The sequence below is a fragment of the Vanacampus margaritifer genome, chromosome 12 (assembly GCF_051991255.1).
Source record: "Vanacampus margaritifer isolate UIUO_Vmar chromosome 12, RoL_Vmar_1.0, whole genome shotgun sequence".
NCBI lineage: Eukaryota > Metazoa > Chordata > Actinopteri > Syngnathiformes > Syngnathidae > Vanacampus > Vanacampus margaritifer.
The window spans coordinates 288,637-314,134 of NC_135443.1; the positions used below are offsets into that span (position 1 = coordinate 288,637).

General features: G+C 49.6%; 2 protein-coding genes across 4 annotated transcripts; one reads left to right on the forward strand and one right to left on the reverse strand.

The window, feature by feature from the left end:
• The first annotated feature begins 562 nt into the window (after positions 1-562).
• On the forward strand, positions 563-2,977 carry LOC144061715 (5-hydroxytryptamine receptor 7-like). Its single transcript, XM_077582437.1, has 3 exons — positions 563-1,020; positions 1,765-2,125; positions 2,273-2,977. The coding sequence occupies exons 1-3, from the start codon at positions 563-565 to the stop codon at positions 2,711-2,713; spliced, it is 1,260 nt and encodes a 419-aa protein (XP_077438563.1). The 3' UTR covers positions 2,714-2,977.
• Positions 2,978-3,955: 978 nt separating this feature from the next.
• On the reverse strand, positions 3,956-25,221 carry LOC144061607 (kinesin-like protein KIF20B). 3 transcript variants are annotated; one of them, XM_077582189.1, is made up of 35 exons: positions 25,081-25,221; positions 24,658-24,893; positions 22,062-22,146; positions 21,177-21,266; positions 20,968-21,090; positions 19,564-19,702; positions 19,299-19,483; positions 19,164-19,221; positions 18,694-18,894; positions 18,501-18,612; positions 17,862-17,924; positions 17,621-17,767; positions 17,282-17,444; positions 16,935-17,057; positions 16,737-16,868; positions 16,441-16,577; positions 16,206-16,323; positions 15,807-15,906; positions 15,609-15,721; positions 14,824-15,135; positions 13,724-14,245; positions 13,217-13,455; positions 12,791-12,929; positions 12,592-12,714; positions 12,415-12,475; positions 11,384-11,509; positions 10,986-11,119; positions 10,584-10,739; positions 10,206-10,373; positions 9,661-9,762; positions 9,301-9,510; positions 5,643-5,711; positions 5,067-5,181; positions 4,696-4,823; positions 3,956-4,473 (listed from the first exon to the last, which is right to left on the reverse strand). In XM_077582189.1, exons 2-35 carry the CDS (start codon positions 24,708-24,710, stop codon positions 4,387-4,389), a joined length of 4,833 nt encoding a protein of 1,610 aa, XP_077438315.1. In that variant the 5' UTR covers positions 24,711-24,893; positions 25,081-25,221; the 3' UTR covers positions 3,956-4,386. The 3 variants fall into 3 exon arrangements, with proteins under 3 accessions (XP_077438315.1, XP_077438316.1, XP_077438317.1); XM_077582190.1 differs by having other exon boundaries at positions 16,737-16,870; positions 16,934-17,057; positions 23,823-24,893; XM_077582191.1 differs by lacking the exons at positions 24,658-24,893; positions 25,081-25,221 and adding an exon at positions 23,095-23,256 and having other exon boundaries at positions 16,737-16,870; positions 16,934-17,057.
• Between the last annotated feature and the right edge of the window lie 277 nt (positions 25,222-25,498).

A 25,498-nucleotide genomic window follows, 5' to 3' on the forward strand; every position in this document is an offset into this window, starting at 1 on the left:
GATCATTAAAAGAAGGCGTTTTATCCCAGTGTACTCTGAACAAAAGTCTGTTGGATCAATAAAAGAATGCACATTTGTTGCACGCATTAAGTTTGGCTAACATGAATATGATTTTGTTTTATACAGTAGTCGTGTTGGCGAAAATGTAAATCCAAGACTATTTCAGTGACTTACGTAAAAAAAAAAGTCATTTTCATTGGTAAAATGTGAACACGCAAATCGGTTTGCACGTCAATTCAAAAGTGCACGAGCAAAATGGTCGAAGCATGAAAATCCCCCAATTGTCACTAAAAGAACCGTAAAGTGATGCGATGACGCCGCAATGTGCGCGCGTGCGTTCTCATTCCGAAAATGAAGTTTTCATCCACGTGGAGCAGAGACAAGAATCCATCATGGAGGGGGAAACCCTTGCAACTATGACATTGCCTTGTTGCCTGAAATTGAGCTCGCGCGGGAGGTACGCGAGTATTTGTACTTGGTTACTTGGCAGTGAGCGGAGGGTGAGGGGCGCGCCCGCTTAAGATCGCTGTCCCGCGCCCGCGCATAAATGAGGAGGTTCGCGATGGGAGCGAGCAACTTCACCGGCGCGATGATCGACGAGCGCCCCGCGGCCGCCGTTGCCGCCGTTGCCGCCACCGGCGACCCGGGCTCGCCCCTGCAGGCGGCGGGCAACGGCAGCGGCTGCGCGCAGCTGCCGGCCGCGAGTCACGGGCGCGCCGGCGGGCTGCTGCTGGGTTCGGTGCTGACGCTGATGACGCTGGGCACCATCGGCGGCAACCTGCTGGTGGTGGCGTCCGTGTGCGCCGTCAAGAAGCTGCGGCAGCCCGCCAACTACCTGATGGCGAACCTGGCCGCCGCCGACCTGAGCGTGGCGGTGGCCGTCATGCCCTTCGTGGGCGTCACCGAGCTGACCGGCGGCCGCTGGCGCTTCGGACGCTGGTTCTGCAACGTCTTCGTCGCCATGGACGTCACGTGCTGCACCGCCTCCATCCTCACCTTGTGCGCCATCAGCATCGACAGGTATGGGCCAACTTCATTGCCGCTTCTCAAACGACTTTGGCTCACCGGCGACCGCCGTCGTGACGTAAGCACACGTGCCACCAGCTTTTCATTCCGGAAAGTAGAGCGGATGGATTTCTGCAGAAACTGCTCATCAATGCTGAAAAGTAGCTGACGAACGGAACGTGGGAAAATATTTGGAATGACTTGAATCGGCCAAGAAGCAAATAACGTGCCTTCTTTCGCACCGTTTCATGGCGCTCAAAATGTCTCAGAGGTTTTTCCAACAAAAAGTGAAAGAAGTTCATCACTTTTTGTGAAGCGACTTCCAACGCTCGTCACCAAATACGGTGGATAAAACAAGAGTTGCGCAATAAAGCGCTTTACTTGATTTGGGGAGACGCGCTTTGGAAGCGGACTCGTTGGGGCACATTTGGTCTTCATCATGGCAAGCTTTCACACGCACACTTTGGCTTTGCCCGCCTCCGACCGCTCACTGGTTGGATCGGGACCGTTTCCGTCCCGCGGCCGCCTCAGACGGCACCATTGGCAGACAGGATGATTATTGGCAATCATTTTCAATTTGAGGAGAAAAGCCACATCGGAGCATCTCCGATGTTGATGAAAAATGGCCCCTTTCTAAATCAAAGGCGTGCTTGAAAATGTCCTTCCTGGCTCTTTGCCAGCCGCAAGGCCGCCAACAGGACCGGAACGATTGCGCAATCGCCTCAACGGGTGTTTGTTTGCGTTGTGCCCGGCACGCAGGTACTTGGGCATCACCAGGCCGCTGACGTACCCGATGCGGCAGGACGGCCGCCGCATGGCCAAGATGGTGGCGTGGGTGTGGCTGCTGTCGGCGTCCATCACGCTGCCGCCGCTCTTCGGCTGGGCCCAGAACGTCAACGACGGCCGCGTCTGCCTCATCAGCCAGGACCGCGGCTACACCGTCTACTCCACCGCCGTGGCCTTCTACATCCCCGTGGCCGTCATGCTCTTCACCTACTCGCGCATCTACCGCGCCGCCAAGATCAGCGCCGCCAAGCACGCCGTCGCCGCCTTCCCGCTGCAAGACGACGCATCCGCCGACACGACCAGCGCCAAGGACACCGAGGACGACGATGAGGAGGTGAGTGTGTGTGTTGGGGGGGCAAGCAGGAATCCAAAACAAAAAAACAACCACAGACCCAAAACCACAAAAAAGAGCCATGACAGGGAAAAACCGGACCCCCACACAAGCGAAACATGCCCGTAACCCATGTTCCCTTTTTCCCAGACCGACGTCCAGCATCATCTTCATCATCTTCATCATCTTCAGCCAGCGGCGCCGGCTCGTCGCGGCCGTAAGAACCGGGGTTCCATCTTCCGGCGCGAGCAGAAGGCGGCGGCCACGCTGGGCCTGGTGGTCGGCGCCTTCAGCGTGTGCTGGCTTCCCTTCTTCCTGCTGTCCACGGCGCGGCCCTTCGCCTGCGGGGGGGCGGCGGCCTGCGGCTGCGTGCCGCTGTGGCTGGAGCGCACGCTGCTGTGGCTGGGCTACGCCAACTCGCTCGTCAACCCCTTCATCTACGCCTTCTTCAACCGCGACCTGCGCGCCACCTACGGCAAGCTGCTGCGCTGCCGCTTCCGCAACATCAACCGCCAGCTGTCGGCGGCCGGCGTGCACGAGGCGCTCAAGATGGCGCCCCCCCCCCGCGCCCTGCCGCTTCCCGCCAGCTGACAAGTGCCGCCGACACGCCCGTTTGGACGCCGGCAGCCATCTTGGAAAGCTTCCCCGATTCACAATCGCCGTCAAGTCTTGTGTCTTCTTTTTGCTCAAATCTGCTCAAGTCCAAACGATCTCTTCTTGCGAAAATTGATTTCTTTGCTCAACCAGCAACTTCGTTTGCAATCACGACTTTGTACGCAAGCATGTCGTCCGTCCACAATATCACATATATGATATATGTATGTACTTATATAGGATTTTCAACACAGCCAACCAATGTGACCAAAATGAACAGAAATTTGAATTTTAGATTTTTTTCTGGAATATCTTTTCACGTCAACATTTATTTGTCGTGCGTGTGTTTAAGATGTCTTGCATCTTATTTCTCTGCTTGACGAATAAAAACGATTCTGAAAATGACGACGACTGCTCGTGCAATTCCGACTTCCGTAAATTGCCCGGCCCTAATCTGGTGTCCATCTTCATCATCCTCATCCTCGTCATCACTGTGAGCGAGCATGTGACTAAAGTGAAGAGGGTCCGAGCCCCCTTGTCAGATTTTCCTTTCCCTCCCGAATGCCGCTTCCTCCGTCCGATCTTCCTCACGTGCTCACGTGCGAAATGTCAGCCAGGCTTCGTGCAAGGACGGACGCAAGGAAGCGTTCACAGCGAGGTTGAAGCAAAGCACAGGTGAAAGGTCATCATGGACGGTGGCGTCAAAGCGCAACAGGATGCCATCATCGCCGTGACGAGGACTTCCACTCATCGGCGCTCAAGCATGTGACGGCCTTTGACCTTTGAGCGCAGGGACTCGCGCATCCACAGGAAGGATGCGTTGCTAGAGTTTTGGTGCTACTCGTGCCACGATTGGTGGAGTAAAAAAAAGAAGAGCGGTTGGACTTTTTAGCAGCCCACCAACTTTCTGTCTTCGCTAAATTGAATGCGCCCGTTTGTGTCTTCACTTTTGGTCTACGATTAAACCTGACTGGCAGCGTGCTAGAAGCTACTAGTTAATACTAGTACTCTTTGTTCTACTACATGCTAGTAGTGTGCACTGCTTTTTCTTTTGATGTCTTGTAATGTTTATATGTTGAATATGCATCGATCCCACTGAAGGCATTTTTGTCCTTTGGGCAGGAAAAGTCAAACTTTTGTCTTTGGATGCAAAACTCTGCATTTTCGATTTAACTTCTGCAAGATGCGCACGCGCGGGCGGCCACGTTTGCTTCGGGAGCCAAAGGACCAGCCAAGTCCTGAATTTAGAAAGCAACCCAACTTTTTAATCCTTCAACAAGTTTAAAGTGCACGAACGGAAATCAAAACCACAACCGCCGCTAACTCACTTAGTGTCAGTTTGCTCAAATTGCACATCAACAATCAAATTAAGTCAGCAAGCGCGCTAGTGAGCGTTAGCAGGCAACAGCGATCAAATACAAAGCCTATGAGCTTCGTCTTGCTAAACATTAGCTTAGCCTAGCTTAGCATAAAGACAACAGCGTGTGCACTCTCATCGTTCTGACTTTACAAACTTTGTCATGTTCCTCCGAAAGGCTAGCATGCGCGAGGCTTTTGCGCTAAGCTAGGCTAGGCAGACGACATCAGGCAAGTCCCATTCAAACGCAAACAATCAAGTGGCTAACAGACACACACACACACACAGGAACGTGCATACAAATGTGTGTGCGTTATTTGCCAATTCTGGAGCGAAGTCGTCTTTTGATGATGAGATGATGGCTTTGTTTGTCGTCACTAACAATGTTGTTGCTAACCATCTGAAACGACAGACAAACGTCACGCGTGAAATGTCAAGGAAATGCAACGAGAGGGATGGTGCAAGGTAAGCGCGCTGGCGCCGTCCTGCCAAAAGGTGTTTCACCAAATGCCATTTTTTGGGGGGGCAAAGAATTGGATTGAAATTCTTTCCCGCTTTGGATTTTGTCGGATTGTTTTTAAGTCGAATTTGAAAAGCGTGCGTGTGGCGTTTGCGAACGTACCGGGTGCGGGGGCACGTCCATGGGCGAGGAGATGTCGGCGCTGAACAACTTGCGTTTGCTCTTCTTGCTCCTCAGGCCGACGGAGGACGAGGACGACGAGGCGCTCACCAGGCCCATCACCTTCTTGGCTGCCGTCCACACAAAACAAACGCACGTCTTTTTTCCACTCAACGCGCTCACGTTGAGCACGTTTGTGTGCACGAGGACGACGATGACGACGACGATGACGACGATGATGATGATGATGATGACGGATGAAGACGAGAACGGAAAAGGAGGAGGAGGACGACGATAATGGAGAAGAATGAGCGGAAGCAGAAGAAGGACAAAGAAAAGACGGACGAGGACGAGAGAAGGTTGACCTTGCTGACCTTTGGAGCCGATGAGTGTCGGCGAACGTTGGAGGAAGTCGCCGATCTTCTGCAGCGTTTCGCCTTTGCGGCTGCGGAGGCTGCGGCTGCCGGGAGACGCCAAGCGGAGGGACGGCTGCAAAACGCACAAGTTTCACGTTAACGTCCGCAATTCCAAATGTTGGAAAGGTTCGACCTGAGGTTCGTGCAACCAAACGGAAAATATTTGGCTACAACTTAATGAGAGGCTGACGTTTGTTTGGGTTTTCTTTTTTAATCAACTTCTTTTGCCTGCATGGTGTGTCTTGACAACAGGCGTGTGTGTGTGTGTGTGTGTGTGTGTGTGTGTGTGTGTGTGTGTGCGCGCGCGCGCGCAGGTGCTAACCTCCCATGGACACACAGCGGCATTTTCGAAAAGCTTTCCTGACCACATGAAGAAAGGCTTTTTTTTTTTAATGTAATGCAGATGATGCGATGATTTACATCATGTGATTTGTGTCTTCACAACAAAAGTGTGCGTGTGCGTGTGTGTGTGTTTGCGTGCGTGTGTTTGCGTGCGTGTGTGTTTGCGTGCGTGCGTGTCCATCTGCTCGTCACCTCCTCTTGGTGCTGGCCCAGTGTTGGTGTGACTTGAGTGTTTCTTCGATTCTCCGCCTCCACTTCATCCTGCTGACACACACACGCTTTAGGCTGACACGCACACTCCCAATGATGTGCGCACGTGCATTCTCTGCCCCGAGGACACGACGACGATGACGATGATGACGATGACGATGGCGATGGCGAGGACACATGGGAGAAATGAAGTGTATGCATCATCATTATGTGACTAATATTCCCAGCCATGAAAGGATTTATTAATTTTTTTTAATAAAGTGACGCGAGGCTTCCGAGACGACTCAAAAGCGTTGCAGAACTTGAAACAATTGTGTTGGTTCGGCACCTGTTTTAACATGTTTACTTGATTGCAGGCACGCCCCGAAAAAGGAAACTTGAAAGGTCCGATAGCGACACGATTGCTAATCAGTCATGCTAACAACATAGCCGCTGTGGCTAACGTTGGCTTGTCAACGGTGCTAAACGCTAATGCTAGCTAAAGACAAAAATGGAGTCAGACATATTTTGTCGGAAACAACTTGATGCCGGCAGCACTGCAGCTCCGCTTACCTTGCAGCTTTGCCACAATAGCGTTTGGGCCGCCAGCTGAAAGTGGCCGAGTCGCTGGCTAACAAACTCGGCACGCGGGTACTGATTATGCTAACGGATGCAGAATGACTCGCTCACGGGCACACTTGCACAAATTGCCAGATGAGTTGAAATTCACTTGCATGTTTCATTTCACACTTGATGGGTGGCCACACACGCACGCCACACACGCACGCACACACGCACGCCACACGCAACCATTTGGATGGACTCATTCAGAACGTGTCCGCTGTAAGTCAAACATTCCAAAGCTAAATATTCGCTAAATATTCCGAACGCAAACAAAGCCGTTGACGAGTCCCATAGATGGATTTGAGGTTTACGTTTTTTTGGGGGGGTTGAGGACATAAAATGATGTCAATTGACATTGAAATCAAGGAAAGTCTTTTTGGTTGGCCAACAAAAGGAGAAGAGCGTTACCATGGCAACAACAATGTGTGTGTGTGTGCGCGCAATCTGGAGTGTTTTGTTGCACGCTGGCAAAAGGACAAAAGTTTTGTGTGTGTTGGTCAGCGCACGTTCAGGAAGTGGACGTCAACTCGCTTCTCACAAGACTTTCCACAAATCCGTCAAGTCGAGGCGCGAACCATCTGCGTTCTCGTTCGTCCACGCCAAAGTGGTGCGAGCAGAGCACGTCCGCCCGGCCGACGCCAACTCGGTGCGCTCGGAGGGACGGAACGTCAAGTTCCCAAAAAGTTGCAAACGCATCCTTATTGTCGTCCTACTGAAAAACTTTGCCATCCAGATACTTTTGTCCGTCCGTCCAGCTCAGCCAATCAGGAAACTCCAATCAAAAGCAGGTTGAACTCTCCAATATTCTTACGAGACGTCTTTGCATCCATGAGACAAATACAAAAATAGTTTGCATCAACTGATTGTTGTTTATTTGCTCATGTTGAATTCATTGACTGCCAACGACAAGAATACTCGTCAAGTGGAACGGGAAAGCGCATCCATCAATCAATAATCACAACTAATTGAAGGCAATTTTAATTGATTCAAAAATAAGGGTGGAAGGTGTAAAAAAAAAAAAGGTGAAAAGTGAAGCTAATTTATAGATTTCAGCAAGAAAGATGAAGCAGCTGCACTTGATTTGTTCTGGCATAAAATGATATGGCGGGCGGGTTGCCAGTTTGATTCCTGTGCTCGCCATCTTCAATATATTCCAAATGATCACTCGCTCGCTTACACATTTCCAGGAATTGACAATTTTTTCCCTGCTGATGACATCCAGCACGTCCGCCAAGCTCGACCTGCGCTTCGCTTAACGACGTGTTATGAAATGTGTGTGAGGGACATCATGAAGATGATGATGATGATGATGATGAAGAAATAGCCTGCTTTACATGGAGCCACGTATTCTGATTAGAATGAATCCCAACGGCCAAACGGAATGAAAATAAACACCTCAGTGGGAATGAAAAGGCGGAATCCGAATGGAAAGTCGTTCGGAATCACGGGGGTGGCAGAATATTCCTTTGGTCAATCCAAACCAGCGCCATGCAGACGCTTGGTTCGGAATGGCGAGGCTGCGTCCGGCATGCGCCAGGCTCCGTCTTGACGTAAATGCATCATGACGTCATCGTTTCCACCCTCTAAAATGGCGGCGTCGCCCCAGAGCTCGTCTGCGAGGGCAGAACTTGTTTTGATCAAGATGTTGCTTCAATGAAAGTGTTCACACTCACAACTGCTAAATGAACAATAAACGCCATCTTGATAAATCACGTGATCGATGTCCGTGCGTCCCGCGGCTGCCGCCGGCCTGATCTGATTAAATGGCAACGGATCACGTCACATGGAAGCAGGTGACCAGAGATCTTCCTTCGGAATGATTTCAATCGGAATGACGAAAAAGTCTCCATGAAAAGCCGGCTGATGAAAGTGTCGTCGTTGAAAGTGAAATGCGGGAAACGAGATGATGTGATGACCAACGGAAGGCGACCATTAACAAAAATAGGAAATCTACCTTGGGTGGATTTGTTGGACGTTTGCAGCGTCTAAAAATGTGACACTGAGGGGGAAACAAGCAAGAAGTTTTTTTAAAGCAGTCAAGGAAACCGACTTCAAAAATACGTAATTAAAAAAAACGACAACCCAAAAACTTTGAAAAAGCATTCATGAAAAAAGAAGGCAAAATTATTATTAGAATTTTTTTTTTTACAAGCATGTCAAAAAATGCATGCAATAAATTCAAAATGGCAGGAATAGTAAAAAAAGAAAAGAAAAAAGATTCAAAGAATGCACGTGAATTCTGCGCCGGCTCACATGAATGCTTGCTGACGTCGGCCGGAAATTTGCATCGCTATAGCAACAAGACGCACGTGGACGGCGATGATGCAAAATGAATGCTGACGGGTTTGGACGCGTTGTTTGAATGTGTGGGACACTAAAAGTATACGACGTCGGAACCAACAATCGCTTTTGTGGATGCAACAATCCAAAAGGATCAATTGTGGAATTGAATCCCGGTTTGTTTTTCTCGGCTGAGATTCGATTCGCCGCCGCCGCCGCTGAAGTCTTTTTCGGACTCTTTCTTGTAATTAGTGGCCAAATGTTCAGGTGGCAAACTTGAATGTATTTATTGTCACAGAACGTCGTTGCACTTTATTGCATCATTTGAAAAGGGGAAGCAAAAGCAGATATTTTCATTCCAATTTGGATAATGGCCTTTTATTTTATTAACAATCTTGTGTGGTCTCCATAAAATATGCATTTTATTTACATGCACAGAAAAAATTGAAATGAAGAAGAAGACAAATATGTAAATATTGGGACATGTATCTTTTGCAGGATATAAAAAGAGTTGTATAACTTGAGATATGAGTTTGGCTTATCCTGTCATCATACTCGTAAGTCAAGTCTTTGCCCGTATAAGACAAACATGCAGAACAAAGCAAGAGTTCGACTCAAATTATGCGAGTGATTGTCACTCCCTCGTCTGCCGTTTGTCATTTCTTTCTTTTTTTGGGGCTTCTTGACTGTGATGCGAGTATTTATTGCGGTGTTGAAACGCAAACGTCACCAGGACGTAGAGACGGGCGTTCCCTACCTTGTCCACGTCGGCGCTCTTCCTCTTGCGGGTGGAGCGCGTGATCTTGACGGTGACGGCGCTGGAGTCGCCGCAGCGCCGCAGGGCCATGCGGTCGGGCCGCAGCGGGCTGAAGGAAATCTCCATCTCGGGTCTGGGGAAGCGGCTGGCGCGCCCGTTCTCCGTGGAGATCGAGGACGATTCCAGCACCGACGGGCACGCCGACGAGGCCTGGCAGGTCACGCACGCCACAACGAGCACATGTCACACTTTCTCTTCAGATGATGCGAAAGGAACTTTTGAACATGCTTCAAAACTGAGGCCGGTGTGACTTTTTGTAGAAATTGCGCTTGTCAGTGTGGTTTTAGTGCAAGTGATGACCTGCGCGTGGTCGATGTCGTCCAGGCGGCCCCCGCCGGCATCCTCGCTGTCGTCTTTGAGCGATGCCACGCCACTTTGCGTCTCCGCCAGGTCGCCGCCAGCCTGGCAGACGAGACGTGGAAGTGGAAGAAGGATGAGGACGATGCCGAGGTCACGTCAAGGCCAGGAAGCGCCGCCGCTTTTAATCAGCGCACAAATGAGGAGGCGTGCGCGCGACGGACGCATGGAATGTTCGCCGCACACGCCGAGGCAACGCAAAGTCTTCACGTCATTTGCTCAAGAGGAAGAACAGAACACATTGGAAGGACACAAAAATAAACAAAAAACCTTCTATTAAGACAGCGGCACCTCAAACTTAATCCCACAAAATAGAAAATAATTCAGGACACAAGTCCAAAAAAAACCTCCAAATGCAGTGAAGCCGCAAAATGCCAACCTTGACAAAGCAAGTGACGACTCGATCAACTTTTGATCAATTGGAGGTCCTGACAGACTGCAACATGCTGATTGGGACCACAAGTTGGCTGGCTCGCACCTGCACTGACCTCTGGTGGCGACTGCGCGCCGTCGTCACGGAGCCGCTGGATGATTTTGTCTTTGTCAGCCTGGCTGGCGAGAAGCTTGCCGAGTTGCACTTCCAAGGCGGCGACCAGCGCGTCTCGCTCCTGCCGCCAGATCGCCATCTTCTGCTCCTGGGCGCGTAGCTCCGCCTCCTGCAAAGCGCGCAAAAGGATTTTTTCGTACGAAAAGAGACCGATTTCATTTGACTGGGGAAATTTGCTTGCAGTTCTGTACAAAAGCGTGAAACAAATCGTTATGATCCCATAAATTGTAATGTGTCGAATGGTTCCAATCTCACATGAACCGAAGACAACGTGACGGCATTTTTGATTCCAAAACGGGGGAAGCAGTTTGCATCTCACCAGCTGGGCCTGCCGGGCCAGGTAGCGCTCTCGGTCCTGGGCAAACTTTGTCATTTCCTGCTTGCGCTTGTCCTCCGCCTCCTTCATCTGACCAATCAGAGCCATCTTGTCCTCCTGCCACTTGTGGCGGTCCGAAAGCTGCTTCTCCTCAAACAGCTTGATGAAAAAACACACGAAGCAAAAAGCTTGTGAATGATGTAATAAGTTCTGCGTTAAGTCATCGTGTCAAACGGCTGACGAGGGGCGGAGATCTACCACAAAGTCAATTATATTGATGTAGCACTTGACCTGGTCGGACGTCAAATGGACGGACGGTCTCGTCAATTGACTTCTTTTTTGTATTTACATTCACAAAGACAATTAAACACGCTGCAACTGGGGGGTCGGGGAGGGGGGGGGTACCTTGAGGCTCTGGTGGGCACTGGCAGCTTCCTGTTTGGCCTGCTGGAGGTCACATGACGAGGCGTCCGCGCTTGGGCTGGCGTGGCCGCCGCCACCGCTTTGATGCCTCAGCATCTTCTTCACTTGCTCCAACTCTGAACAAAAACAAGATGGTGATGGCTGCCGTCCATTGGCTCAAGTTACACCGCTGCTTCTCAAATAGTGCGGCGGCGCGTGTGGCCCCAGGGAACGCACTTCTTTTTTTGCTGCTGTACTAGAATGAAGTGTAATTGCACTTCCTCGACACAAGGTGGCAGTGGCGCTGTCATTGTCAAGTCAAGTCATCTTTGTTGTCAGATGATCTGATCATTTCAATCAGGTGTGTCGGAGGTGGGAAAGCTGAAAAAGGGCACTCTTACCGTTGTTGAGCTCCTGTACGAGCTGGACTTTGTGGTCCAGCACGCGCTCCATCTGCTCCTGCGTCTCCTCCTGCTCCACGAGAGCCGAGCGCATGTCGTCCACCAGCCGCTGTTTGACTTGCAGCTCTGCGGGCGGCGCAAGCCGTCAACGGAAGAAAAGCGGTCAGCACATCGCATATGTCTGATCTGTAAAAACATCAACTTTATACGTCGTCTGCTGGCGAGATGGGAGGAGCAAGATGGCCGCCCTGCGCTCGCATGGACGTGCATGGACTATCCAGTCACATATTCAGATCAGTGATGTCATCGCGTGGCGCAGTCGCTTCCTGTTGTTGTTCTTCTTTTAAATTACTGGTAGATCACATCTCTATGGTGCATAGCGCCACCTACAGTGGCGGAGTTCCCTCTCAATAGTCACAAAAGAAGGACGCATGGAAAAAAGACATTTTCAGGAATTTCGCTTCGAAAATTGGATGCAAACCTGAAAATGGAGCCATTTTCAGTAGTAAAAAGTTCCCATTTTGTACAGAATGAATTTGATAACGTCATTTTTCATGTACATATAAAAACTGCTGTGCACTGCAGATGACACACGTGTGCCGAGGGAACGGGTAACAACCAACGACGGCTCAGCAGTTTTCCAAGTTCCGAGCCGTGGCCTGTTTTCGCAGCACCTGTGATGTCATCTTCAGTTCACAGCATGTGGAAAAAGTGTGTTTTTAAAGGTATCCATTGAAAAATAATGCGGCTGCCTCACGTAAAGAAAATCGCATCTTCTTTCTGCTGAAAATGTCTGAAGGCGTCAAGTGTCCCTTTCAAGTAATGCATTTGAAAGTCCAAAGCAGGACTGCCGAGGACGGCGCCGCATCTGCGCCAGCGTTTTTGCTTCTCCAGCTTTTGTCAAGTGCCGCGACGTGGACTCCATTTTGCATTCGGACCAAACGAGATCTTTCATTTGCTGCGTTGCCAAACTTGGAATCATTTGATCCCATTTCTAGCCGTCAACACGAGCGGCATCGGGCGAGTCTCACCTTGACGAGCTTGATGGTACAGCTGCAGCGTCTCGCCACTTTTCTTCTCCGCCGGCCGCTCCTATAGCAAGCATCGAGCAGCGTTTAGGGAATGGAAGCGACTTGGACACGGTTTTGAAAAATCTCTTCACGTTGCAGGAAGTCGTCCAATATATGAAAAAGTGGTCGCAAACTCACGGCTTTGAGTTGCTGGATGGTTCTGTCCCGGTTGCTGAGGTCCGACTGAAGCTGCTTCTTCACCTTCTCCACATCCGACAGCTTCTGCCTCAAGAGCCGCTCTTCTTCTTTCAAGGTGGCGACCTGCAGCAGGAAAGCGCCAGCGCCGCCCGTCACCCTCGGCACGCCCGGCAGCAAATGCGCGGCGTCGTGAACGTACGTCTTTGTGGACCTGCTGCATCTGCTTCTTGTAGTCGGCCAGCTTCTCTCGGAGGTCGGCAGAGTCTTCTTCCTTCCTCGCCACGTCTGCACTGAGACTGGACACTTTGTCCGAGTCCTGCTTGGCAACTTCCTTCAGTCTGGAAGAACATAGAAGAAGGGCTGGGTCACAAGGCCTTCAAAAAAAGCAAACGTATTGTTTGTCAAGCCTCCATCATGGACTCCGGCGGCCATGACTTTCCACCGGTTTGGTTCCCGGCAGATGTAAAACCAAAACCCTTGTGTCCGTTACATCTGCTTTTTAACAGGAATTAAAGTCACTCGTCATTCAAGGGCTTTTCCACGTTGACTTTGCTTTTGCGAACAACAAAACGCTGTTGCAAAGCAGCTTGCTTTATTTAAAAAGCTGAAATGGATCGGCGCCTACTTGTCAATCTGGACGGCTCTCTTCTCCAGCTCGGCGTCCTTCCGCTCGATGGCCTCGTGCGCCACGGCCAGCAATTCCCGGCGCCGCTCGGCCTCCCTACGCCGACACTCCTGGAGCGCCTGCACGTCGTCGTCCTGGCGCCGCTCCTGCGCCTCCTGCAGCTTCTTCTGCAGCGCCGCCGTCTGCGCCGTCTGATCCCGCAGCTTGCTCTCCAGCTCGGCCGCGTTCGAACCGTCCGTCTGGAGCGCAACGGCAAAAGATTGCTCAATCTTGCCAAGGATGTTCAATGGATGGCCAAAATGTGATCATAACCTTTATTTTGATGAATATTGAAATTCATGATTATTATTAACTCATTTGCTCCCAAAAAGGTTAATAAAAAAATCTCTTTTAAATGTCCCAATAACATATTTATACGTTTTTTGTTTTTGTGCTAGAGCTAGTATTGGTCATTACGTGTTTTTCCTTTGACGCCGGCCACTCGTCACATTGCTCAGGTGAGCTCACCTGAGGCGTCGGGATCTGGAGCTGGTCCGTCTGGACCTGCTCATCTTTCAGCAGCTGACGAGTCTCCGCCGCTTGAGCCCGAAGGTCCGAGTTGACCCTGGTGAGGTCATCTTTCGCTTCCTGTAATTCCGTCTTCAGCCGCTCTGTGGTGAGCTCTTGCTCGCTGATCTTCTGTCGGAGGCGCTGACATTCCTGTTCGCGCAGTTCGCGGCCGACGTCCTCCAACTGCTTCCCGGACGCTTCCTGCTGTTCTCGCAGCTTCTCTCGGAGCTGTCGCTCCCGGAGTTCCTCCGCTCGACGACGGCGGAGGACAATCTCCCGCAGCCGTTCCAACGAGAGCTGCAACGTCTGGCTCTCGTTTGCCGCACTTTCTTGTGCGCGTTCGCCAAGGGCGGCGGACGCGTCTGCGGTCTCAAGGTCCCGGATGAGGTCGGCGATCTGGTCTGACGTCTCTCGGAGTCGTTCCTGAGCGGCTTGTGAGTGAGTGGCCGCTTGTTCTGCTCGAAGCGTCTCACTGGCGACCTGTGCTCATTTCCACAAAACGCATCATCATCATCACTGTTGTCATAGCAACAAGTACCTCCTGTGATGTCATTCGCTCACAAAAAGTTTGCGATTTGGGATTTTTGGGTTGAAATTTCAGGATGAATCTGCAAAACGGTGTCCAAACTTCTGTGGGTTTGTTTACTTTTAAAGCTCGCGATGCAAACACGAAGACACGATTTTCCCACTTGAAGATGGAGCGCGTTAGCAAGTGCTCGCAGGTGCAGAAGAATGCTGGTAAACGCAATGCTAAGTGTGTAGAGATAAGAAAGGCCAAAGGTCACAGCCATATAAAAGGAGGTGCGCCAAAGGGGCCTAAATGGAAGTTGACGGCCGAATTTCATCTGCCACATCAACTGGAACATTCCCAAGAATGCCTTTCTGTGACTCTTCCAGTCTCTCTGCTTCAAGCCGTTGATAACGCCAAGCGTTGTTTGAAGCCTCGTACCGTTGATGGACTGCCAAAATGTCAAGACTGGTCGCGGTGCAACTAATGGTGTCTGCATTTGACATTCATTGCGCAACTTCCGTCCCAATCCCAATTTGTGTCATCTGACCTGTTGTTGTGACGCTTGCAATGCAGCCGTTTGCTTCTCAAGCTGCTCCCGCAACCTGCTGACTTCCTCTTTGCTCTTCTTCTCCCGCTCCAGCATCGCCGTCCGGGCGTCTTCCTCTCGGGCTTTTTGGGCCTCCTCCAGGGCCGCCGTTTGCGTTTGGCGGCGCACCAAGTCCTGCAGAGCGCCGTCGGCCTCCTCCTTGGATTTGATGACCTCCCGCAGGGCCTCCTCCGTCTTTTGGAGCTTCGTTTCCAAAGCGCCGACGGCGTCCTCTTGGGTCGCTCGCTCCTCGCCAAGGTCGGGCAGTGCCGCCTGCGTGTCAAAAGTCGAGAAAGGGCAGCAAAAAAACGGAACCTCAACTCACTCATCGCAGCAGACAAACTCAAATAAGAAGTTTTTAGCGGCAGTGCATTTGAAAAAAGCAAACGTGAAGCTGTTGACCGTGTGAAATACTTTGACAGGACAAACTCATTTTCAAGAGTGATCTTGTTGTTTTCCATCAATAAACAGTATCAGGTCACAAGCTTTTTCAAAAGTCACTTTTGGCCGGGTTGAACTGACGGGTCTCGTGTGACGGGTCACCCCTGGAGAATTTTCAGGAAAATGAAGCGACACATTGTCAGTACGAATCCGACAGGCCGCGCATGCATTTGGACACTTTGAGGAGAAAGAAAGACATTTTGGAAAGAGACACCAACAAAGTGAATCGCTTTGTGCTTCGGCGTCGTCATCTGCACGTTACTCAACAAAAGCGGACGTGAGGTTAAACTGAGGTTCTTTCTCACCTGCAGCCGCTTGGTGTCCGAGGTGCGCTGGGCCGCTCGCTGAAGCCGAGCCCCACATTCGTTGTCAAGGTCAGCCTCGAACCTCTTTCCGTCCTCCGTTGGACTGCTCTCACCTTCATCACACCACCGCAAGTGAGCGCGAAGCCGGATCACAACTTGAGGTCGGGTTTGAGCTCGGACACTCGGCTTTGAACTGACCTGCGTTCATCGGGCTGCTGCGGAGCCCGCCAACAGACTGGGACAGTTTCGAGCCGTCGGACCCGAGTTTGTCTTCTTCCAGCTGAGACACATTTGAGACCTGCAAGAAAATGGGAGAAAAATCACACTTGTGAGTGAGCACGGACTCCAGACGGCCCCCAAATGGTGGCATTTCTCATCCACTCGAACCTGTTTCACCATAAAATGGAGTTTTTTTTTGTTTTGAAATGACTTTTCTTGAATATATTTTGTTGCTGAGCAACTTCGGCCGCACATTTCTCAGTAATATGATGAAAATGAGCGCTGTGAATATTTCCTTTGCGGCCCGAAATTTTCAGGTTGGGGGCTCACCTGTCTTCTGAGTTTGATCAGGTGACATTCCCAAGCTGAGCACTTTACCTTGCTGTGCGACACATCTGTGCGGACGGCGGCCATGTTGACAGTCATGGTCTTGAATATCTCCAGACGTTTGTCGGCTCGCTCCTCCAGGATGCGCGTCTCTCTGGCCAGCCGCTCCCTGCGGGAAACCACAACACGGCTTGACCTCGGCCAGGTGAGAGCTGCCCGCACCTTTTCTTGTCAGGCAGAAAAGCGCCAGGATGCAGGACGGTTGCAAACATTTGAAAAGTCTCACGTGAAGTCGTCGCGCATGTCGTCAAAGATCTGGCTGAACTCTTTGCAGACGTCCTCTCGGACCCGAGCTTCCGCCAGCATGCTGTTGGCTCGCTCGTGCTTCAGTGCCGTTTCAAGACGTCTCAACAGCGCCACCTGCTGCTCAAGGACATTTCTCACTGCAGCTCAAGGGAGTGTGTGTGTGTGTGTGTGTGTGTGTGCGTGTGTGCGCGCACACTCAAGGCCAGATAAATGTTTGTGTCATTGCAATGCAGACATTTTTTTTCTTTGATTGCAAATGGAAGGAATGATACAAACCTTTCGTGTCATTTGACTGATGATGACTTCATCCTCAGTTTCTTCATCGTCCTCATTTTCAGACATGTTGTTCTCCATTGACATCATCGCATCCTCATCCTCTTCATCATCATCATCATCATCATCATCATCCTGCCGAAGAAAATGTGTTTAGCAAACAACGGCAAAATGAGGCGCAATTAGGCGCCCCTCCCTCACCTGAATGTTCTCCGGGCCGCTCTCCCAGCCAATCAGAGAGCCTCGCAGAGTCTTCCCGGCGCCGTTGTTGGGGTGGGGCTCGTGGGGCGGGATGGGAGGGGCCCTGCTGGGCACAAGCACCACCTGGACGACACAACCGATATGGACATCATTGCCACGTTACCTGGACGGTTTTTGCAGGGGAAAAAACTGTCCTCGCTGATTACACTCACAACTTAGCGAGTTGACAAAAAGCAGTCGGGGTTGCAAACATTTGGTCGCCACATTGAGCAACTTTTTTCTCCCTTTGAGTGAGAACTTTTCCAAGCTATGGGCCGGCCCTCGTTGGTGAGACGACGCATGCCCACCTTCTGCGCCAGGGCGGAGAACTTGAGGACTTGGAGCGTCTCGTCGTAGGCGGACGCGCACTGGTTGGCGTTGACCATCATGCGCACTTTGCCTCGGCCGCACAAGAAGCTCTGAAGGTAGCGCGTCAGCTTGCTCTCGCGGAAAGGCACATGCTGCGACAGCCTGGAACGCACGCACGCACGTCAAAGTCGGTCTCTCCAACACACGCAAACTCTCACCGCCGCTCGCTCAAACTCAAGGATGGCGCTGCTGTCATGCACACGCTATCGAAGGCGCACGCTTAAAGGCTCAAACATTTTGAAAACGAAGACACACGCACACACGTGTCTTGGACTGACTTAGCGTGCTGGTTGTGCCTGAGGGCGTTGACGCACTTCCCCAGGACGAGCAGTGAGTTGTTGATGTTTCCGGCCTCCTTGAGACGTTCTCCGCGGTTGCGAGTCTTGGCGCAGCGCTCCGAGCCGGCCAGGTCGCACAGACACAGCCTGCGCACCCGCAGCAACGACGTGCAACGCACATTTAGGCACACACGCACACGTGAGATTGTGTGGCCCCGCCCCCTGCATGCACGCCACTTACTCGCTGACGTTGACCACTTGATGGTTTTGAATCTTCAGAAGGCGGATGGAGAAGATGCTGTGACTGCAAAACAAAAACAACGGCACTTGATGAGGATATTTGAGTCGACGTTTGCTCATTCGTATGTTGACGCGTGTGTTGAATGTGTAATCAAATTGTTATTTATCCTTAAAGCGCAGATGCAGTACAAAGTTTTGCTGACTTTGATAATGACGACGACTGTCAGTAAATTCTCTTTTTTTAAAAACTGCACTTCTCACATCTTGTTGGATTATTTAGTTTTTTCTTTCCCAAAAAATAAAGAGAAGTTTTCATGGAAGCCATAGCAATACCGTTAATGGTTATAATATCTGGCAAGAAGAAGGCGATTTTGTCCATACGGTCCTCACAAGAACAAACACGGCAGTCAGTTAATTAAATGTACATTTGTGTAAACATGTGTGCATGTTTATACAGTATGTGTGTGTGTGTTTCATGGAGATGTATCGTGCGTGTCATGTGAAATCCACAGAGGCCATTGAGTGGGCGGGTCTGACAAGCGCAACACACGATACGTAAGTCAAGCGTACGTTTGTGTATGTGTGTGTGTGTGTGTGTGTGTGTGTGTGTGTATGTGTGTGTGTGTGGGGCGGTTGAGACCTCCTGCTGGAAAGCTGGTTGATCCTAGTAGAGGAGAAGCTTTGGTTCTTCTTGCCAAGCTTCATGACTTGGTAGGCCTCGTCGGCGCCGTCCACCTGCACCCAGCGCAGGTCTGCCACACGCACAAACCACCACGTTAGGAACAGCGAGACGTCGGCGCAGCAAGAGAAATTGGGGCCGGGCCCTTGCCGACCTTTGATGAAGGCGTGGCCCTCGGCGTCCTGAGACAAGCGCAGGGCCGTCCTCCTCGCCGCGCCGCCGGGCGCCGCCTCCAGGAGGTCGTGGATGTTCTCGTTGTAGATCTCACAGAAGGAGACCCAAACGGAGAAGTTGGTGTCGGCTTGCGTTCGCGGGCTCAAGCGCTCGTCCGACGTCTCCTGGAGCAGCGACGAGCCTGCGCAGACAAAAAGGAACCCAAAACTACGCTCATTAGAATTGACAAAAAAATAAATCTGCAAGCGTCAACTGCATTTACAAACAAATGTTTGAATTCACTTTGCAGGTCTTTCATTTCAAATTTGAAAGGTGCCTTGTGCGGTTCAAAAAAGTCATTTGAAAACATTTCACACTAAATACCTGAATCCGAACAAATATTGTCCAGATGAATACATGAAATAAATGAATGTGTAAAATAGCTAACTAGCCAAAGAGAGCCCAACTGGCCTTCAAGGAACATCGGGTTGCTGGAGCTCCACATGACGCTGCCGTCGGCCTTGTCGCTCTGGAAGAGAAAAAACGACGAGGTGAGCTCGAAGAGGCGGCGGCGGCGGGCGACGGCAGCAAAAAGCCGGCCGTTACCTCTTTGAAGACCCGCAGCAGGTTGTGCTTGAAGGCGGCCTCGCTGGCCCGCTGCTCCTCGCTCAGCCTGACGAAGTCTCGGCAGTGTTGAGGTTTGACGCTCATCCCGGTCAAGACCTTCCCCTCCATGCTGCCGAAGATGGCGGCCAGAGACCTGGGCAGGATGCCGGCGTCGCCGTCCGGACCTGCCGGGAGCAGCGGGCGCGTGAGGACCCGTCGCAAGCACGTGCGGAGAAGAAGAAGAAGAAGAAGAGCGGCGGCGCACCCAAAAAGGTGAAGGTTTTGCCGGCGTTGGTGACCCCGTAAGTGAAGAGCAGCGAGTTCCCGCCTTGGAGGACATCTTGGAGCAGATCCTTCACCGTTCCTTGGAACAACTCCCTCTGCGTGGCGTCGGGACCGTACACCTGCTCAACCACAACAACGTTCAAACACACGATGCAATTTCGCAGCAAATCAAACTCAAATTCTCTCCAGATAATCAAAAATGAAGTTAAGCTCTTCCCAATTCTGCTTTTCCTCCTTGGATGAGCTCAGAGGAGCGATGGAGGAGCTTGAACTGTGCAAAGTCCAGCGTACTTGCACTCATTGCTGGACTATACGCCGTTACTTTTTTCACTTGCGTTCGACCCTGCGGCTAATACAAAGGTGCGGCTTATCCAGCAGGTCACAAGGGGGCGCAAGAGCGTCAGGCAGAGGAAAACAAAGCAAGTGAGCCCAAATACAGAAGGAGAGACAGAACGAGAGCGAGACCGTTTGCGCTCTCATTATGGAAAAGGAAGTAGCGGGAACATTCAAACACCTGCGTCGGGTGCGGCTTATATGTGGAACAAACTCCCTGTTCATCATCTGTATGTGTGTATGGATGCATGTATTATTTTGCTTCTATAGTTGTTGTTTTTTTTTAATGTAGTTACTTGCTAATATTTTGAATTAACAAATAAAAATGATTTTACTGCTTTTGCTGATGTTTTAGATGTTTGTCAAGGTACCGTTATCGAGGTATTTTATGCAGGTAAAGTATCCAAATCAAAATTTTGGTATCGTGACAAAATTAGTAGTTGGTTTGGCAAGACACCTTGTAAACACTTGAACACTTGTTTTTAAAGTTGCTATGCAAATGATTTTTATTATTATTATTATTAATGTGAATTGTTCTAAAAACAAAACAAAAAAACATGGTGCCAGCGGGTAGTAGTTGGCCCAAGTACAACATGAGTAGCTCACCAGTGATGGGACAATGCGACTTAATACGAAGAATGAAAACAAAAGAAGAATGAAAACAAAAGAAGAATGCTAACGTGGAAATGTGAGGAATGTGATGAAGAGTCCTGAATGAGCGCAACTGTTTCAAGTTGGAAAATAAAAAAATTAATATTTATTTTGATTGGCTTGACTGCGATTGGCTGGCAAGCAGTTGAGGGTGGACCCGCCTACTGCCCGAAGCCAGCTGCGACAGGCTCCAGCGCCCCCCGCGACCCTTGTGAAGACAAACGCTTCAGAAAATGGATGGATGGATGATTGGCTTGAATTAGTCAACAAATGTGGAAAGATGAGAATGCCAAAAAGTGGGGAGAAGAATGAACATCAAAATCCATGTTTAGAAATGTGGGAATGTTCTCAAGCGTTTTTAAAAATTCCAACGTGCATAAGAAAGTTTTGCGTAGCCGACCTGCGAGAAGGTGAAGCGCTGAGCGGTGAGCACCAAAGCTTTGTCGGCGCTGAGGCCAGCCGACGGCGAGGCGCTGGGAGGCCTGAGCAGGACCGTGTCCGGAGGCTCCACCGACACGCAGTCCTGCAAGCAAACACAACACGCGCGCGTGTGTTGACATGTTGCGCACGTCTGACCACAGCTTTCAACAGCCAAACGCTTGCGCGCACCTGCGACTCTCCGTTCTGGGCCTCGGCCGCCGTGAAAGGTCGGATGCGCAGGTAGACCTTCACGTGTTCTTTCTCGTCGCAGTTGCTGGGCTGCACCGCACGCGCACACACGCACACACACGCACGCACGCACGCACACACCAAAACAAGAACAAGTCTAACTGAAAAGGAATTGACATTGAGCCGTCAGCGTGAGCTGCTTAACATGACATTTGTTCACAAGGCCTGGACGAGTGGTTAACGTGTTTGCCAAACAGTTGCCAAATGTGCGGAGTCATCCGCGCGCTCATGTTTTCCTTCGCATTCCAAACACATCATTCCAAAATGGAAATGATCCGTCAATGTGAAAGCGCAGTTTTCTACAGCTGACCTAACCAGTGACCGTTCTACTGTTTGTAGACAAAAAATAACAAGAAGGTGAAAAAAAGCAACAATATTAAGCAAGCATACTAATAATGATCATCATCATAATAATCATTCTTCTTCGGGTGCCTGTATTTTCTATACAGCCACCCGATTGGTCGCCAAAAAGCAAATGTGGGAGCGGAGCACCGACAAACCAAACAAAAGGACATTTCAAACAGAACGGCTCATTATTTTGCAGTGAAACGAGATTACCACGATAGCAAGGCCCTTTTAATAAAGGCAATATTGTGACAGCCCTAATTATCATCAGGTTGTTTTCCAATCAACGTCATCTGGCAGGCCAGATGTCATTGGCTGCAGGCCAGATGTTGCTGACACCTGCCGTTTGTGTTGCACATCTGGAACATGGAGCAAATTGTCTTTTTGTTGTGTTTTAGGTAAAGAAATGATCATATAAAAATCTTTGCTGACGGCTACGATGGCATCAGAATCTCATATCGAGCCGTGTCCAGTCGGTACCTGAGCCAGCTGTGAGTCGCTTCGGATGCTGCTTGTGTGGAGGTCTTGCGCAAGCGCCGGGTCAAGCTGACAAGACTCCGTCATCCTGTCACAAGATGAGCACACACTTAAAACACAACTTTCCATTTCTTAGTTAGCCAGCGTGTTATAAAGCCAAAGTCGGACTTAAAAGCAAGCGCTGCTGCTCAAACAAAGTGTGTGTGTGTGTGTGTGGGGGGGGGGGGTCAATGAATGCTCTAGCACGTGGACAAGGGGAGCCACATGCAGTCTCTGATGCACTTTGAGTCATTAATTAATTGGCACTAACAGTCAAACAATGCAAATTACAAAATAGCAAATGAAACTAGAAAAATAACACACACAAGAAGCAACTCGAACTCCAGTACTGATGTCATGACCACGCCCCTTAAAGTCACACACACACTATAGGCCTACTAATGCCGGGACAGACAGTATTTAGTAGACTTTATAAAGCCAGTTTCTTTAGTTACATTTCTCTTTTATGAGGTTTTATACACTACAGTACAATTTTTCCATTTAAAAAATGTAACAAAATGTTTTTAGTGGGACCGGAACACATTAACGGCATTTCAATTAATTTCAATAAGAAAAAGTGTTTCTGATCAGAGTTTAAACACGACTAGATTACAGATTCATTGTTCGTAAATACTGTAGCGATCGATGGTGAGGCCTAGTATGAAAAAAGTTGTTGCTCTCCATTTGCTTTAGTTGGGCGTGAAAGCAGCTCTCAAATCAATGCGCAGCCTGTTGCCGATCGGGGGAATAAAAAAAACCAACAAACTTTTAAATGCCAATTTAGGTTTAAATAAAGCATTAGTTAAACGTCGAAAGCCTAGTCTAACGGCTACCATTGTAACTTTTTTTGTTTGCCAAAAATGTAACAAACTAGAGCGACAAACCAAAGTGACGTCATTTGAAGCTTCTTTTTTTTTACTAACTAGCCGCTAGGCGCTAGCTCCTTTCGAAAAACAACAGCGTCTCTAACGTGACGCGAATCGGCTTTCAAACTCACCCGCCAGCTCGTCTTGACACATGAGCGAGCAGAAGAAAGAACCCGAGAAGAATATGAATGCCGAAGAAAGTCCGCAAAATGAAGCAAACGTCAACACGCGCGTTGAACGTGACTGTCAACACATCCAAAGGAGATGACTGGCGCTCTCAGTTTGAAACGAGCCAATCACAAGACGCCCTTTCCTCCTTCTTCTTCTACTACGAATGATTGCTTTGGTCTGTGCTCGCGACCCCTAGTGGACAGAATCTGACAGGCGTCACCCGCACCACAGAGCTGCTTTTCTTATTTCAGTCTCACTTACCTACTTTGTTTTTTATGACATTAACGACTCATTCAAGTTTTTATTTTGGATCCTTGGAATGTCATGAGACTGAATTCAGTGGCTTGTTTATTTGTACCTTGGTGGTAGAAAGTTGAAATGAAGCCGCTCAGAGGTAATGCCAATAATAATTTGAATAAAGAAGAATATGCACAAGCATATTAATAAAGAGTAACTATTGGAGGGCAGCCCATGTTACTCAGCAGTTTCTGTGTGCAGCTTAACAATAAGTTATGTGTTAAGTCATCATGTGACATGGCTGACGAGGGGTGGAGATATATAGTACCACAAAGTAAATTGTATTGATGCAGCACTTGACCTGGTTGGCCGTCAAAAGGACAGACAGTCTCATCAAAAGAAGAATTTCCCAGAGACGCAGGACAGAAGAAAAGGGGATCAGCAAACGCACCTGCCGTCACTCACAAGGTATGCTGACCATGATTCCACGCCGGCCGCCGCGAGACAACGACAGACGCAGCAGGCGGTCACGGGTCACATTTGACCTCCACCAAACCTTAAGAGGTTTTTCCTACATTGACGCTTGGACTTGCTGGCTCACTCTTTCAATTTGCAACTTGACTTTTAACCCAAGTTGACCTTCATTCTTCCAACCGCTAACTCGGCCTGCACAATCATGAGTAGCTTTATCGCAATTATTCAGCATGTCAGGCAAAACTTTTGGACTTTTCAACTGCCTTTCATGTAAAAAAATCTAACCATTTTCAAAGTCATCAAGTTGAAATCTGCAAATCACTTGGCCTGAATCCGAAAGCAAAAGTACGGACAACGGACGCCGATTCCTTTGGAGGCGCTACATCGTCATCATCAAACACTTCCTTCTCAACTCCAACTGATTACATTTGTAGCCGGGCCTGCATTTATTTATTTAGTTTTTTTGCAGACACAGGTTCACTTCATCTCGGCAGATTCAAATGTAATTTATGAAGCTCGACCGGAGCGTGAAAATGACGAAGATGTGAAAGCAAATGTGGTTAAGAAGGAGACTGAAGGACAGTGAACATGTGACGAGGTCATGAAAACTAACAATCAATTAGCGACATATTCATTGACAAGATGCTGAAAATTGTTCAAATGTATCCGTTTTGAAGAAAAATACTTTTGTGGTCGGCTAGGATTGTATTCATCAGAAATTCAGTCTCGGACGGGAGTTTGTCGGTCGGTGGGCAACTTGAAGTACAAAAAGAGTGTGTGTGTTTGTGTGTGTGTCTGTTGTGACCTCTGACCATGAAGAAGCGCAGGCGTGAAGGTCCATTACACGCGGTGGAATGTTAAACATTGCAAATATTAACCCTTTGGCAGTAAATCAACAACTTGACTTTGAGGCTCTGGTGGGCACTGGCAGCTTCCCGTTTGGCCTGCTGGAGGTCACGTGACGAGCGTGACGAGGTGTCCGCGGTTGGGCTTCCGTGTCCGCCGCCGCCATTTTGCTGCCTCAGCATCTTCTTCATTTACTCCAACTCTGAACAAAACAAGATGATGATGATGATGATGATGATGGCTATGATGATGGCTGCTGTCTGCAGACCTTTTTCACACTTAAAATATAAGGAAATACGTAATCATTGAGGTTTGCAACTTCCGGTGTCGCTCACAGCGATTGAAATGTAACAGCTTTAAAAACAAACGGGGAAACCATTCTAACTCACCCCGCCAGTTCGTCTTGACAAATGAGCGAGCAGAAAAATAACCGCGAGGAGAAAATTGATGTGGAACAAAAGTCCACACAATGAAGCAGACGTCAACACGCGCGTTGAACGTGACTGACAACAACACAAGCAGGATGACTGACTGGCGCTCTCAATTTAAAAGCAGCCAATCACGACACGCCCTTTTCTTCTTCTACGCGCTCATGACCCCTAGTGGACAGAATGTGACAGGCGTCATCCGCAACGATGAGCTGCTTTTCTCATTTCAATCTCACAATTATTATTTTTTTTTGATGGATGGATGGATGATCGTCTCGTTCAAATTCTTATTTTGGGTTCTTGTTATGAGACGGAATTCAGTGGCTTGTTTATTTGTACCTTGGTGGTAGAAAGTTGAAATGAACTGAAGCCGCTCAGA

Excerpts from the sequence above, each read along its gene's own strand:
- LOC144061715 (XM_077582437.1), top strand. The coding sequence starts at position 563 with ATGGGAGCGAGCAACTTCACCGGCGCGATGATCGACGAGCGCCCCGCG. Across the intron at positions 1,021-1,764 it reads TGCGCCATCAGCATCGACAG|GTACTTGGGCATCACCAGGC; the intron begins GTATGGGCCAAC and ends CCCGGCACGCAG. Across the intron at positions 2,126-2,272 it reads CCGAGGACGACGATGAGGAG|ACCGACGTCCAGCATCATCT; the intron begins GTGAGTGTGTGT and ends CCTTTTTCCCAG.
- LOC144061607 (XM_077582189.1), bottom strand. The coding sequence starts at position 24,710 with ATGTTTAACATTCCACCGCGTGTAATGGACCTTCACGCCTGCGCTTCT. Across the intron at positions 11,120-11,383 it reads CGTACAGGAGCTCAACAACG|AGTTGGAGCAAGTGAAGAAG; the intron begins GTAAGAGTGCCC and ends GTTTTTGTTCAG. Across the intron at positions 10,374-10,583 it reads TGGCCCGGCAGGCCCAGCTG|GAGGCGGAGCTACGCGCCCA; the intron begins GTGAGATGCAAA and ends CGCGCTTTGCAG.